The 16,647-nt window shown below is 41.2% G+C and overlaps 1 protein-coding gene across 4 annotated transcripts in view; it reads right to left on the bottom strand.

Moving 5' to 3' along the window:
• Positions 1 to 15,892, bottom strand: part of FHIP2A (FHF complex subunit HOOK interacting protein 2A) — a 36,384-nt gene extending 20,492 nt beyond the window's left edge. For all 4 annotated transcript variants that reach the window (XR_007406722.1, XM_025467333.3, XM_025467334.3 and 1 more), the window contains exons 1-5: positions 15,704 to 15,892; positions 8,917 to 8,995; positions 4,418 to 4,587; positions 2,453 to 2,557; positions 1,873 to 1,995 (exon numbers count right to left, since the gene is read on the bottom strand). Coding sequence is in view for 3 of the 4 variants with exons in the window: in XM_025467333.3 (XP_025323118.1) it covers positions 1,873 to 1,995; positions 2,453 to 2,557; positions 4,418 to 4,587; positions 8,917 to 8,995; positions 15,704 to 15,748 (522 nt within the window). In the remaining variant the exon portion in view is untranslated. The remainder of the gene's footprint in view (positions 1 to 1,872; positions 1,996 to 2,452; positions 2,558 to 4,417; positions 4,588 to 8,916; positions 8,996 to 15,703) is intronic.
• Between the last annotated feature and the right edge of the window lie 755 nt (positions 15,893 to 16,647).

Raw genomic sequence — 16,647 nt, 5'->3', positions numbered from 1 at the left:
AGCAGACATGCCACTGATTCTGAAGAGTGTTCTCTGTAAGCAAGGTCTGAACATAAATGCTTCTCCGAAGACAGGTAAACAAAGTACATCTCACCATCAGCACACATACGCTCACACATGTTCTCTGCTTCTGATCTATGGCTGTGTACTTAGGAACAGGTTTTAGAGATTCTGAGAAAAAGTCCTTAAAGCATAAGCTTGGGCAAAAATCCACTCACTGAAAATAACTAAGGTCAGCTAAAAAAAACTTTGGTAAGTGACCTTTGAGAAGAAAAATCCCAGACTTAGCTAGATTGAGATATTTGATATACTTATATCAAAAACCAAGAGGATTAATACCACCCTAATTAATAAACCCTTAAAATCTGAAATCATAAGTTTATTCCAGCTAATTTGAAGTATACCTTCAAAATATGAGGTACATCATGAAAAACTGGCATTCAAAATTCGTATCACTACCTAGAAACTTACGAGCATGCCACTGTGCAGCTTGGCTGCCTACTCATCTTCAGTAAGCATGCAGAAGAGGATCTTGGGTGACTTATTTAATAAAGTGAATCAGAAAACAAACCCATCTACTACAACGGCTAAAATTTTTAAAAACAAAGCAAAACAAAACCCTGACAACACTCACTCTGACAAGGATGTGGAACAATGGGAATTCTCATATGCTGTTGGTAGGATGCAAAACGATAAACCCATTGGGGTAAAACAGTATGGCAGGTTCTTATGAAAAAAACTATACACTTGCCACAGGATTCAGCAACTCTGCCCTTAGGCATTTACCCAAGTGAAGTGGAAATCTAAGACCACACAAAAAAACTGGGTGTGAATGTGAGGCAATTCATAATTGCCTCAAACTGGAAACAACCACAACTCCCTCAACGGATGGACGAATAAACAACTGTGACATGTTCATGCAATGGGACACTACTCAACAGTATCAAGGACCAAACTCGTTAAATCTCAAAGGCTGGTGACATTTTGTGACTTTCTGTAAAAGAGGAAACCTGTGACAGGAGCATATCAGTGATTACTGGGGACGGGCAGGGAGCGAGAAGGGGACTGCAGGAGGGGGGCGGAACTGCTGTGTCACTTGATGGTGGTGGTAGCTACACAACTGTGGGTTTGTTAAACTCAGAGAACCATACTCCAGAAAGAGCAAACTGCAGTGTACATCACTTACACCTAACCTAGGGGAAAAAAAGACGACAAAAAGATATAAAAAAGAACTAAAAAAACAAAATTCATTTTTCTACTATATTTCTAAATGACTTCACTGAGGAAAAAAAGTGAATGATAGAAGAAAGTACACAAAGTATTTTCGATTTAAAACTAGGAGTAAAACTCAAAATATCGATTGGTGTAACACGTAAAGTATGATCCAGTGACTATGGCTAAGAAAAGACAGTACAGGATACTAGAGCGATCGCAACTGCTATGGAGAGGTAACTCGTGATTTTGCACATCCAGCCAAATCCGCACACACCACCCCCACCTATCCTAGGCCAGATTATCCACGCTCCACACTAGAGCAAACCTGGCTGAAAACATGATAGCTCATAAGCTCCCGTGACTTTGCCCTCCTTGATTTTCCCTTTCACATTGCACCCCTGCTAAACCTCGACTCTGTATTTGTCCAGGCTGTGTACTGCCCTGTGTATCCAGCTCAACTACTTTCTCTGAAAACTGTCCTCCTCAGAAGACTTCAAGTTAAAACAGGGATTGCCAATGAAAAATAATTCTAGGAAGTAAAACAAGCCCTATGACACCCATAAAATGTAATTCCTTCTAATATTTTTTATAGAATTCAATTCTTAAAATAATTTTAATACAAGCACGCTTTGAAGGTTAACAAGAAGAGTATCATACCTCCAGAAAAAAATTAACCAAGTAGGGATTTTGTTTCAGCTTTGCACACACGATACAGAGAAACTGGATTTCTTCGTTTTCTGTTGGTGTTGCAAGGACTTCACCACAGAGTCGAATTAATTTCTGTTAAAAAATTTTAAAAATGTTTTTCAAGCTTCTGTTACTTTTTACACATATTGTAGTAGCCATCTGCTTGCCTTATGAATACTCTTTTCAAATAATGCAAGTATACCATACCTTGCATTTTTCAGACAGAGCACTATTTACAATCATCCATAACAAGAGAGACTTACTAGTAACAAGTTTTTTAATACATTACCCTAAAAAATTAATAAGTACACAATAAACTCCTTGAGATATCATAGAGATAAATTAAAGGAAAAACTAATGTTTCAAGTTGAGAAAGATATATAGAGTATAAAATACAAAGTCATGCATACAAAAAACTCAAATATTTGCTAATTTACATGTTATTTTTAGAATAATTTCCTTTATTTTAACTCTTAGAAAGATCACATTAAATTATTTATACTAAAAGAAATCAAACTAAATAATTTTTTTGTAAGGGGAACAAAAATACCTGCACTGGCCTGTGGACATTAATGTGTGGAAGCAGCGGCTGTTGGATTCTTCCCAGGAGTTTAGTGTAGAACACCAAAACCTGCTGTTTCATTCCTGGAGGACACTGGGCACATAAAAAAGGAAAAGCAAACAAGAAGAGAACAGATGATACAAACACACTTACTCAAAAGCTTAAAGAACAGGAACGTGAATGAATTTGCTGAACCTCAAATGTCAAGGCCATCAGCCAATTAATCAGTCTTTCAGAATAAAATTCACAAGCAAATATTAATGACTGGTATTCTAGAAATAAAATTATATCTGGGATTATAATACCGCTTATGGAGCCACAGGCTGATGTAATGACAGACAGCATGGTAATAACACACTGCCGAAATCAGAGTTTGGTTCCAGCAACATCAAGCTGTTTGTATTCTAAATGCTAGGATAACATGAAACTATTATGGTTAACTCCATGGGCTAAAACAGAGGCAGAGTCTTGTTACCTCCACTAACAACAGGTAATCGATAACTTTCCATTACAGAGATGGAGGAGTAAACAAAACCTTCTAACATGTACATGTAAGTAAAGGGAATCCTCTGGTATAAAATGCTGAGATTTATTCTAACAATGCTGTTTTGCATTAGTTGCAAAATCATTTACATTATGATTACTATAAACAATGAATAGTTAATAAAGAAGTTTTTGTAACATGCCAGCTGCTTTAAATCTTTACTGAAAACTAGGTAAACCTGATGATTACTTATACAGTGGGTTAACAGAGCTCAAACTAACAAGGCTATCTGTTCTATGACTAAGCTGCTTATACTGCCCTGCAATTAAAATACAGTCACAAAATGAGCATTTCCACAGCATCATCATAGCCATGCTATCTGGAAATGGTATAAACGATAATCTCATGTACAGTAATATTTTTTTAGATAGCAGATCCTCTACATTATTCAGATAAAACAATAATATTAAACAATCACCAGTATCAAAATTAATTTGCTAGTGGTACAATTATTAACTTTCACTCAAAGAGCAATTAATCAATTCAACTTAGTGTTGTACTGTCCCTCTCTTCACAGGGCAGGGGAGTGGATGTCCTGCCTCAAAAATATAAATTGCATCAATTTAACTTAAAATGAATTGGAAGAAAAAAAAAATGAATTGAAAGTATTAAAGACTTAGTTAAGAGGAAACTGTCCATAATACCACTATTCATAACTCTATCTGGTGTTTAAACATGTTGATTTTTCTTTCCAGTTTGATTTTCATGTAAATTATAGGAATTCACAGAACAGAAGCTCAGATTTTGAGACTTGGAGGAGGCCCTTGGTGATCAACTATTTGATCCAAAGAGAAAGCAGATTAAGCAAAGGGACTTTTTAGATCATAGTATATTAGTGACAAAGCCAGGCACCCCAAAGTTCTTCCCCTTCCCTTGCACTCCTACCAGGCTTTGAAACTCGCCCTTATAAGTAATCTGAAAGTTTCCTGTGGCATATTATTCACATCATAAATATCAGTTTTGCAAAGAGTTCCCAAGATTCACGAGGCCTCAAAACTTAACGTGGCTGCACTCAGTAGAGATAATGTCAGAATAACCAGTGACATTCTCTTTTAGGATTATGAAAAATAATTCCTATTTTCCTAACCCAATTTTCACTGGGTTCCTTCTCACATCCTTTGATTGTAAGTACATGTACCTGAGTGTATTTTCATAAATGTTTATACGGTGATTCTAAGCAGCCTAAGTACCAGTTGTTGTTTAGAGCCTTTGGGGGCTTTGCTAGCTCTCTGGAAAAATCACATCCACGCAGGCTGCACATTTTCTGTTTTACACAATCCTCACTTGAATCCCACCATGCTTAATACATACCTCTAAGATTAAATTTAGTACATGGCAGCTTCTTTATCTCTAAGACATTAATGCATGTATTACATGCCCAAGAACATAATGGGGGATTAGGAACTTACGTCAGCTTTTCCTAAGGTATATAATGTTTCCAAGATCTTGTGATGAAGTAAATATTCCATACATGGCCCTGTCACTCCGAATTCTCGCTCACGTTCTTCTTGCAGCAAAATACCCAACATCTGGTCCAGATGAGAGGGAATATTTGTATCTGTCACTGGGGCTTTATCATCTAAATAAAAAAAAAAAATACATCAAACATTCAAACCTTTTAAAACTGCCTATTTTGTACCTAAAGTACTCTTGATATTTCCCTGTTCCAATTCAAACTGAGAAAAACCTCAACTACACACTCAAGTGAAGTTTATGTTCATGGAATAATTATCTTTGCCAGGATTTAGGTGGTTCTTTTGCTATGTCCTTACTCAAAAATGGAATCAATATTCTGAAATATATTCTATTAACTTTGTCCATGCATAACCAAAATAAGAGCCACTTATATGGAAATAGCAACATGATCAAGAAAAATACACGTAACATCAAAGTTTTGTATGTACTTACAATTAAAATTTTTTTTTCAAATAGCCAGTTCAGAAGATCTGAACTTTTAGATCTGAATTTTAAGTCTCTTTATATAGAAACAGGTTCACCTTAAACATTAAGCTGAATTAGATAAGATATATAGAGAGGGCAGGTTCTGTTTCTGAATGCTCCTGAATCACAATGTAACACTGGAAGTCAGACCTCTTAGAGCTCCTAATTCATCTCCATCTGTGAAAACATGAGGAGCCCAAAGAAAAACTTCTGACATCTCTCATTAACAGGCAGCTATTCCCAAAGCCAAAACTTCTTCTCAGGAGAATTCTTATTATGTACTATCGATTTTTTTAAAGATACAAATTCATAGATACTTTTTCAAGTTCATAGTTGAACTTGAAAAATCACATGGTTTAATCAACTTATCCATATTGTATGAGGGCTGAATTGCTCTTAACAATATGTGAAGTTTTACAGAATGTTTAAATACAAAATATACTTGGAAATGCCAAGTTCTTACTCATGTCTCTGTTGTCTTTTACTTAGTACTTCCATAGTAGGTGCAACACAATCCTAGTTTGATTATGTTGCTTTGCCTGTGTGCATGTGTATGTATGTGTGCACACACCCACGAGCACACACACACACACAGTGTGAATCATAACTCTAAGCCTATAGGGAAAACAATGGAAAGACAATGGTCACCCTTGTTTCCAAGGACGATACATGTACCAAATCTGATAGAGTATGTGGCAGGTACTAAGAACATGGAGCTGGGAGTTAGACAATTTGCATTCAAATTTTGGTTCTGTCACTTGTAGCTGGATGACCTTGGTGAACTACTTAAGCCTCAGTCACCAACTCCTGTAAAATGGGGCTAATCTATACCAGTAAGTGTTATAGTACGACTACAATGAAACTATGGGTGTGAAGCTTGGTGCCTTGACACATACTAAGAAGAAGTGTTAACTTGGGATGTTTCATTTCATATTCTTCTAAAATGAATAGCCAGCCACTAATAGAAGATAATCTGCAAGTTTGCTTTAAATTTATTTTGTTTAATGTTTTCTCCCATTTAATTACAGACTTCATATAAACATCCCAGGAAAGAATCCATGTTCAAGCATGGTTTGATTACAGTTATTAGAGGAGAAAAATGACCAGAAAGGCTTTGTAAATTGAGAGACAAATGAATTTTAAATGTGATTTGACAGGATTAAAATCCTAGCTTCCCCTTCACTCCTGAGCTGTATGTAAGTCTCTGTGCCTCTCATATGCCATACCTTAAATCCCTTTGTCCTCCTTCTCGATCTTGCACTCCTACTCATCCTTCAAAACCCAGGCTATGGACTCTGCCTTCTGTTTCTCCCTGCTTTGTTCTCTGTGTCTCTCTCACACACACATTTGTACCATCTTTTATTATAACATACTTGTTTCTCCTAAACTGCAAAAAAACTCATTTAAAGCAAGAACTTAAAGCCTTTTCTTTGAAATGTTTCCTTAAAGCTATGGAGGAGTGAAAAATTCACAAGGGCTAAGAAGAGTCATTTGAAAAGGCAGTTCCTCTCAAAAAACTTTCCTATAGATCTGCTGTTTAAATACCTATATTAAGGTAGATATTATATTTTACATGGAAAGGTATACATACATTTTGCGTCTAGTTTTTATGTATTATACAAACATAAAGGATTTTTTTCTTTTAAGGAATTATAACCTAGGACCCCATCAGCTTCCCCAATCAGACTGCCTGAATACTCTATTTCAGGAGGTGCCAGACCTTGGCCTGTTGGATAAATCTGGCTTTGCCACCTGTTTTAAGTTGTACTGGAACAAAGGAACACTATTCTTTTACATATTGTCAATGGCTACTTTGGCACTACAACAATACTGAGTAGCTGTAACACAGGCCAAAGAACCCACAAAGCCTAAAATATTAACTATCTGGCCCCTTACAGAAAGTTTGTCAATCTTTGACCTAATTTATTTCACAATCCCCCTTACTCTCCACCCTTCTTTTTCACTGGGAAAGATAGAAGCAACCAGAAAAGAACTCTTGAAGACTCTGTACCACATCCACCCTCTTTTTTCATGTATACTCATATACTCTACTTTCTACACCTTATTTTTACGGATGGAATGTCCACATGCCTATTAAGAGTAAGTCTTCACTTGTGCACTAGACCCCACCCCTTAGCCTATTTAAGGGTACTGCTCAGAAATTATCGCATCTAACTCTTGCCTACCTTTCTCTCTCTACTAGATCACCCCATCAAGGTACAAACTGCAATATCTTCCATCTTTAAAAAAAATAATAATAATAATACCCTCTCTTTGAGGGGCACTTGGCTGCCTTAGGCAGAAGAGCATAAGACACTGATCTCAGGGCTGTGAGTTGGAGACCCATGTTAGGTGTAGAGATTAATTAAATAAATCAATTAAACTGAAAACACTCTCTTGATATCACATCTCCCCCAGGCTAATGCTCCACTTCTCACTCCCCTTTCCATTAACATAAGAGAGCAGTCCATACATACTGTCTATACATGTTCTCTGCCCATTTTCTCTTAAACATACTCCAATCAGTCTTCCCTTTCTGCCTCGCCATTAAAACGGCTCTTATCAAGTCCACTAATGAGCTCCATGTGGCTAAGTCCAAAGATCCTTTCCTAGTCTTCATTAGCTTGACATCAGCATCATTTGACATAATTAATCCTTCTCTCCTATCCTAGCTTCTAGGACACCATTTTCTCCTGGCTGTCTTCTATCCCACTAGCAAAAGTGGTTTCCTTTGCTATTGTTCTCATCATCCCAACCTGGACCCTGGGCCCAAGTGTCCATTTCTGAACATCTTCTCTCTTCCATATATCTTTACTCCCTAGAACATCTCATCCAGTCTCATGGCTTTAAATCCTACTTACATGTGATGACTTCATTTCATATCTCTGGTTTAGAACTCCACCTTAAATTCCAGATTCCTATTTCCAACTGTCTACTCAACAAACCCAACTGGACGCATAGTTGGCATCTCAAATTTAACATGTCCAGAATACTCTTATAAACCTGTTCCTCCTGTAGTCTCCCTGTCCTGGTGAGTGGCCTTTCTATTTTCCAACTGCCTAAGCCCAAAACTTTGGAATTTCCTTGACTCTGTCTCTCATACCCAACATCCAATCTGTCACAAAAACTTTCTGCAAAATACACCTAAAATACAATCACTTCTTACCAGTTCCACCAGACCAGTGCAATAGCCCCTAATTGTCTGTAGCTTCACCTCTTCATCCCTCCAATCTTTTTTTCACAGAAGCTAAAGTGGTCCCTTTAAAAAAGATTATGTTACATGCTGTTCAAAACCCTCTAATGGCTTCCCACCTTAGAATAAGAGCTAAAGCCCTTATAATAGCTTACCAGGACCTTGTAACTGCACCTGGCTCCCATCTCATGTCAACTCCTCACACTTTTGTCCTTGTTCACGCTGCTCTAGCCAATCTTGCTTCCTTGCAGTTCCTAGAATACGCCAAGCATGCTGCATGCTCCAGCCACAGGGTTTTTGCACTAGGTCCTCTTCCTGAAACCCCGCCCCCAGGCTTGTTTCCTCTCTCTTTCAGATTTCAACTGAGAAGTCTAGTTGGGCAATGAGGTTTTCTCTAACCTACAATAACCAATTGCCTCCTTCTCCCCATGTCTACACTTCTATCCCTTAGCATGTTTCATTTCCCCCTTACCACTTGCCATCTGACACACTATGTATATTTGTCCATTTATTGTTCGCTCCTCCATTGTCAACATATAAGCTCTATTAGGACAGGGATTTTGTCTGTTTGATTTACTGTTCTATTGCCCAGTGCCTAGAACAATTCCTACAGATAGTAGGTGCTCAACAGATACATTTTTAAAATGAATCTAAAAGAGAAATTAAAAGTCAAATAACTTGTTTATAAATTTAAATATAACTCTGAAAATTAATTTGAAATATATTTTAGGATTTCATAAATTTTGTTTAATTAACATTAGCTTTGTTTCTTACCCGAAGTCTCTATGTAGTAATGGGTAATTGCCTTCCAGTGATAAACAAAATCTTCTTGTAAAGGAAGAGAAGGTGCAAGCTACACAAACACACACACACACAAAAAGACCACAACGATTAAGAAAATGGCATTATACATTTCCCATAAAGTATAACTCTGTATTTGTCTATTAATAATATAAAAGCAGCATAAGCCTAAGGGATGAGCTTTAATTTCATTCTACACGTCAGGTATCAAAGAGAAACCAAAGGAATTAAAATCAAGAAAGATTGAGAGGAAAAATGTTTATCAATATTAAACTACAAGGACTAGTTTTTTCCTCCCCAAACTAGTAACTACAAAAGGTTTCAAAAATAGTGTTAAATGAAAAAATGCAATATCCTATTTATATTATCAGTAAAATGAAATTATCAATAACCAGGGATCTTTGTACCTAGTACTTTGAAATCCAAAACAGTAAAAAGTTGCTATGTAATTAGTTACACGTCACCATTACGAAAATATAGACCAAAGTCAACCCTGTAATCTGATTAAAACTGTTTCCTACTTCCAGTGACATACAGATGTAAACCATTTCTTTTTTAAGCCTGGATTAGGCAGTGCATATTTTTAGCAAAATACCTATGTGAACAAGACACTACCAATTTAAATTCCACAAAGCCAAAAATGTTTTACATTTTAGCTTTCAAATTTACTTCAAAAATTTTAAGACCAAAATTATATGCCTTCAGCCATCTCATAGCAAACCTGCCAAGGATTTCAAATGTGTGTTAAATGAATAGAAAAAGACCTGGATACACCTTCCACAACACTGTCTTTTCTTTAAACAGAGTGAGAAAGAGAAAGAGAGAATGCTCTGCTGGTCCTACTATTGCTCATAAATTTTGGCCAGAAAGTTCTCAGTTGACTCAACTTACTTAAAAACAAACAGGTTTCTATTCTGATAACCTATAGCATGGCAAGGTCATCTTTCTTTTCCATATACTTCACCTAAACTGATGACTTGAGGGATCATGTTACTTCTGTACTTTTTCCTATTCCATTTTGATTTCTTGGTGTCCTCAGGGAGAGACCTCTAAGTTTGAAATCCTATCAAAACAATCTCAAAACTATTGGGCAAATTATAAACATTGGTCATAGACCCCTAAGCGTTTCAACCCAGAAGATGAAATGTCCTTAGGAAAGAAGTGAAACATTTCACAGCAACTGACAGCATTTTAACGCTAGTTCCTATGCTTGCCTGTGGGCGCCACTCTGAATCGCAGAGTTGAGCGATTGTAAGTACCCACCTCATTTCCAAAGACAGTGCTGTGAATTTTTTTAAAAAGCTTTAGATTTTTAACAAAAGAGTTAAAACCTTTGGGATTACTATCCTTCAAAAAGAAAAATTAACTATCTGGCAGAGAAATTATTTGGGAGACATGGAGAAAAAAAATAGAAAATTAGGAAGTGTTACCTTGGGAAAATAACCTTCCTCAAACTTTTAGAGTGAAAAAATGTTTCAATCAGCAACTTGATTTTAAGATCTCCTTCAAAATATATATAATATATATATCAAAATCCTCTTGTTTTTTTTTTTTTGAACCTGGTTTTTTATTTACCATCTTTATATAGTAAAATGTATTAACGATTGGGATAAACCAAAATGAAATTTGGTGTTTCAAAAAAAAAGTACCTCGTTTCTTAAGTGTAAATGTTGTGATTTGTTAAATTTTTCTGAGGGCCATCTCCTTGGTATAGAAGGAATTAGAGCATCCTTGCTCCAGATTATTTTACCTCTGGGACTTAACTCCATTTCCAAGTTAGGTCACTAGATCAGAGGTCTTACAGGACTTGTGTTCGGACCTTTGGTGTTGTAGTCCAAATCAAAGCAGGATGGTGCTGCTTACCTGTAAATACCTCTCTCCCAGGAGTTTGATTTAAATAAAAAACCTATTTAAGTAGACAGTGAGACAAACTGCTAACAACTTAGTTTAGTAATAACCTTGTTCAAACATGAGTAAGTTTCCTTATTTATGTAAAACTTCCTACTAAAATGGTCTTTCATTACTAATTCTAACATGCAAATAACTTGCTTTATCATTGCATAAAATAAACATTTATTTAAAAATAAAAAAAGGAAGAGGTGTGTGAATCAGCATGAGGGGATTCTCACTTGAGTTTACCTTTTACGAAACAGATTGAATTTTTGAAAATTCACGCAATCACACTCTCAGCCAAAACTGGACATGAGTGCCTACCTGGGGCATGGCTTTCTCTGGGAAGCCTTGCCAGACTTCCTGCCGAGCATCCAGTTCTTCCCACAAACCGTTGCACCCTCTCCCAGCCTGCTCACTCTCTCCTAGCCCTTATCCCACATTTGTCATGGCTGGTCTCCTCCACTGGATTGTGTCATCTTTCTCATCACCGAATTCTCTGCTGGTTTCCAACTCAGTGATGGCACAAGTAAGCATTCAGTAATTTTTACCGAGTGAATAATCCATCCACACGGCAGTTGCTGTCATTTACTGAGTAGTTATGTGCCAGACACAGTGCTGCGAAGTTTTCACTTCCTATATAGTCTTAAATGATCTCACAATAAACTCCAATTTCCCCTAAACTCCTATTTTTTTTAACTTTTTTTTTTTATTTTATTTATTTATGATAGTCACAGAGAGAGAGAGAGAGAGAGAGAGAGAGAGGCAGAGACACAGGCAGAGGGAGAAGCAGGCTCCATGCACTGGGAGCCTGATGTGGGATTCGATCCCGGGTCTCCAGGATCACGCCCTGGGCCAAAGGCAGGCACCAAACCGCTGCGCCACCCAGGGATCCCCCCCCTAAACTCCTATTAAGATCCAAAGCCAGTTAACTGCTTCACCCAAGGGGAAACACTGCTTGTAACTAGCAACCCAGACTGTCTCTCCCAAAGGCCTACCACACAGAAGGACCTACAGCGGTAACTCAGAGAGCCAGCATCTGTCAGAGAAGCCCGATGTGCTCACTCTCACCTGTAACATGGACATTTCACACCCTCAGCTTCAAAATGCTTCTTCCTTCCAGTTTCCCTCAGGTGCCTCCTATCTCCCTGGCCTCTTCCAAATCCAGCACAGGCCTCCCTTCTTTCTCCAAGCCCACTAATCCTAACTGCTTGTCCCCACAAAACTCACTGGCTGAACAATCAACCAAAAATTAATATCAATGGTTCACATTTATGAAGCACTTACTATGTACCAGGCACTGCACTAGGCACTTCACATATGTTACCTCATTTTAATTTTCACAATAATCCTATGAGATAGGTATATTTCCATTTTACAATGAGGATGTTGAAATGTACAAAGACTAACTTGTCCTGTGTAGAAGGGAGGGACAGAGGCAGGACTGACTCTGTTCTGGATGGTTCTAGAGGCTAGGCTGTACTCTTGTGCACCGTTTAATCTTTAACTTGTGTATTTGTTTTGTCTCCCAAATTAGGCTGTAAGCCTTGTGTTTCCTCTGCACTGTGCCATGCTTTCATGGTAGGCTCACAAACATTTGCTGAATGACTGAAGGACTAAAAGTTAGAGATCCCATCAAAAAAGAATACACTTTGGGCACCTGGGTGGTTCAGTGGTTGAGCATCTGCCTTTGGCTCAGGTTGTGATCCCGGGGTCCTGGGATCGAGTCCCGCATCAGGTTCCCTGCAGGGAGCCTGCTTCTCCCTCTACCTTTGTCTCTGACTCTCTCATGAATAAATAAATAAAATCTTAAAAAAAAAATACACCTAAGAAAACACTATATATATATGTTTGATTTGAGGTTTTAATTCCCAGGGCAGAATAGCTTTTAAAACACTGCCAGTCCCAACAATCAACAACTCTTAACTATAATTCAAAAAGAAGATTCAAATTCTGAAGGATGACTTCCATTGAATTAAAGTAGATAAAACTTTCTTCCCCTATCCTCTTGGAATAAATCTGCCCTCAAAGGGTGAAACTGGCTGAAATTTAAAAAGAACCAGGCAATATTACCTGGGACAGACTAGGCCCTCAATATTTAATTGTACTAAAGTGTTTTACTTGTATTTTGGAGAAACTGTGCTAACATGATCTAGTCCAACCTAGGCACTAACTACAAGATTTCACTCATGACATGTGGCAACAGGCTAACAAAATGGATTCATTCGCTGCAAAACTTACTGGCCAATCATTTTTTTCACTGAGGGAAGACTCATTTCTGAAAAGGGAAGCAAGAGTTACATTACAGTTTTTGCTTTTGATCAAGGTATGAATTTCTCTCCTAAACTCAAAATGTAATCTATCAGCTTACTAACATGCTTTCAAATACTGATCTTGAAAATCTTATATACTTTTTCCTAGTACTAGTTAACAGAAAGTGAGGAGAAACCGTTAATTAAATAAGGAAAACTCTACATGTGAATCACATTTAAATGAATATGTTTATCTTGCCAACCCTAAAAAAAAACATTTGAAGATTTGAAGGCTGAACTAATTGAACAAAGAAACCTATAAAGTAATAATATCAAAATGGTTAAAAACAGCGACACTGGAAAAAGATGATGTCAACACCAGCACATAGGATAATGTCCCACCTCTGAAAAATCCAGATAATAATGTTAATTGCATTACTATATCAGAAATGCTATTCGGGCACACAAATTAAAAGGACTACAGAGAAAAACTAATGAACTGCTGAATGGTAAAAGTAGTTTATAGAAGAAAATGCCAGGCAAATAAACAGAACTGAAAAACTAGAAACCAATCTTAGGCTAGGCAAAAACATTGTTCAAATACCACAAGGATGGCTTATTTATCATTATGTATGAGTTCATTTCCAAGAGAGAAAGGAAAAAGTATGCCAAATTTTTTCAGATTTAACCTCCTTATCAAAGTAAACTGGGAGGTATCACAGCTGGAAACATGAACTCTAATCAAGTAAAAACATTAGTTTTCCAAATGCAACATATCAGTTACTAGGACCAGGTGAACAAAACCCACTCTTTAACTTTTTCTCATCTCAGCAAAGTAGAGAACCTGGATATGCCAGAGTCAATTCCCACGGACAGTTTGGTAGACGCTAGCATACACAGTTATAAAAAGATAACGAGGACAGAAAACACAAGTCTCAGGATAAAAAGGACTCTTTAGTGGGAGAGTGTGAAAGCTGTCCTTCTTTTTCTCAGTACTTCTTTCTGTAAATATCAACCTGATAGGTAAAGGATGTAAATAACCTAATATATTTTTTCCTAGTTATCTCAATATCAACCTGTACTCAATGTTAAAATGAAATGATTCTCAGTATTTTAAGCTAAAGAATAATATAAAATGTAAATGCCACTGTTTTTATAAGTTTTGGTTCAATTCTTTTAACATAAAGATGCCGTAGATTGTGTATAAGAAGGGAAAACTGTTGCCCTGAAGTCTAAAACTGTCATCTCCTTCACGTGTGATCCTGCTCTTCATTCATGAAAACCCTCTTTGATTTGATACACTTTTTCCTCAAGAACTTGGGCTGCGCTTAACGTGATCCCTAAGCATTTCCCACATATCACTTAAAACAATTGTACTGAGGTTTTTGTTTTCACACTTAATTTTAAAAATACCTTTTATTTTATCTGACCATGAAAATGGTTCTGTGGCAGCTGGGGGCGGGGGGGGGGGTGTTGTTGTTGTTGTTTTTAAGTTGGGTGGATTTTAAGGTGCTATTCATATTCGCACAAGCTAAATATAGAGAATGACTTTTTTTTTTTTTAATTAGGAAAGTACTGGTTTCTTCCACAGGATGCATTTTCCAAGTTGGGCAACTCTCCCTGGGTAAAGAGAAACCACCAAAGGGCAGCAAAGTAGACCTCTATCTTACGAAGACAACAACGAGGGAATTTTTTTTTTTTTTAGTTTAGTGTGCTGGGGGCTCTGAACGGCCTTCTACGCTGGTGTGTGAGGTCCTCGAAGGAGAGCGTCCGGGAAGAGAGGGCAGGAAAGGAGACGGAGGGCCTGCGGGGGCGCGGCCCAGGGCTGGGGGGTCCTGACCCAGGGCTGGGGGGGCGCGGCCCAGGGCTGGGGGGTCCTGACCCAGGGCTGGGGGGGCGCGGCCCAGGGCTGGGGGGTCCTGACCCAGGGCTGGGGGGTCCTGACCCAGGGCTGGGGGGGCGCGGCCCAGGGCTGAGGGGTCATGACCCAGGGCTGGGGGGTCCTGACCCAGGGCTGGGGGGGCGCGGCCCAGGGCTGGGGGGTCCTGACCCAGGGCTGGGGGGTCCTGACCCAGGGCTGGGGGGGCGCGGCCCAGGGCTGAGGGGTCATGACCCAGGGCTGGGGGGGCGCGGCCCAGGGCCTGGAGGGTCGCGGCCCAGGGCTGGGGGGTCCTGACCCAGGGCTGGGGAGCCTCCCCGCAGCCGCGAGACCCCCGAGCTCGGGCTCCGGCTCCGCAGTCCCGCCGCCCAGGCCTGCACAGAGGCCCCGCGCCGCCCGCCCTGGGGTCGCCGCCCCCCCCCCCCCGCCCGGTCCTGCAAAGTCCCCCCGGCCCCGAGGCCCGGGCCGCGCTGCCGCCGCTTTGTCCTGCCCACGCCGGCCGCCTTTCCCCGGGGCAGGCCCACGGCCCCGCGGCCCCACCCGGGAGCCGGGCGACCCCGAGCCCTCCCCCCCCGCCCGCCCCGGGGAGCGCGGTCGTGCCCGGGGCTGCCGCGAGCCAGGCCCGCCCCGGAGCCTCGCCGTCCGCGGGAGGCCGGCCGCCCAGGCCCGGGCGCGGGAGCGTAGGCCGCCGCCATCCCCGGCCTGCCGTGGGCCCGCCGCCCGCCGCCCGCCGCCTTACCGCCTCCACGGCGTGCTGCAGGATGGAGGTGAACTTGGAGAACATCCTGTCCCGGGACTGCAGCAGCCTCTCCCGGGACGACCTGGAGAGCTCCTCGATCCGCCGCCGCCGCCCCTGCTGCGGCTGCCCGGGCCGCTCCAGAGTGAAGGCCGGTGCGCGCGGGGCACGAGCGGAGGCCGAGGCGGGGCCCGGGCGCGGCGGCTGTCGGGGCGGGCGGGCGGCGGGCGGCTCCGGCGGGCGCTGGGGCGCGGCGGGCGGCGGGCGGCGGGCGGCGGGGACGCGGCGATCGGCGCCGGCTCGGGGCCCCCGCGGCGCTGCTGCTGCGGCTGCTGCGGCGGCGGCGGCGGCTCGGGCTCGGGCTCGGGCTCGGACACGGTGGCAGCCCGGCTCGGGTTCTTCCGCCCGCTCTGCCCGCCGCGGCCTGCAGGGGGCGCCGCCGCGGCCCGGGGAGGCCCCGACCGAGCCTGCCCAGCGGCGGGGCGGCCGGACGCGGCGGGGGCGGGACAGGCGCGGGGGGCGCGGACCCGGACCCGACGGGCGCCCCCGCACCGGCGTCCTCAGCTCGGGAAAATTCAGCCGGCCCCCAGTGCCGTGTCTGCAGGGGGACTGCCAGGCCGATTTTGTAGGGGAGCCTCGCCGTGGCTGTGTAGGGCATAGCTCCGAGGTTTCCCCTCCAAGGGCAGGTTTGGGAGACTGGTAAGGAGCAGCTCCGTGCTCCCAAGGCAAACATGGTCCGTGCATTTAGATACGACGAATTAGAACAAGGCAGCCAATGTTGCTGAAATGGCTTTGCTAACTGCAAAATAATAATAATAATAATAATAATAATAATAGTTATTAATAGTAATTAAGTATTAAAACAGAAGTCCCGAATGGACAAATGGTAAGATGGCTCAGTTCATAGTTTGTAACATGTTTGATAGGTGCAGGGCATCCAGTGCTGT

The sequence above is a fragment of the Canis lupus genome, chromosome 28 (genome assembly GCF_003254725.2).
Source record: "Canis lupus dingo isolate Sandy chromosome 28, ASM325472v2, whole genome shotgun sequence".
Lineage (NCBI taxonomy): Eukaryota > Metazoa > Chordata > Mammalia > Carnivora > Canidae > Canis > Canis lupus.
This window is presented reverse-complemented; position numbering and strand designations above follow the sequence as displayed.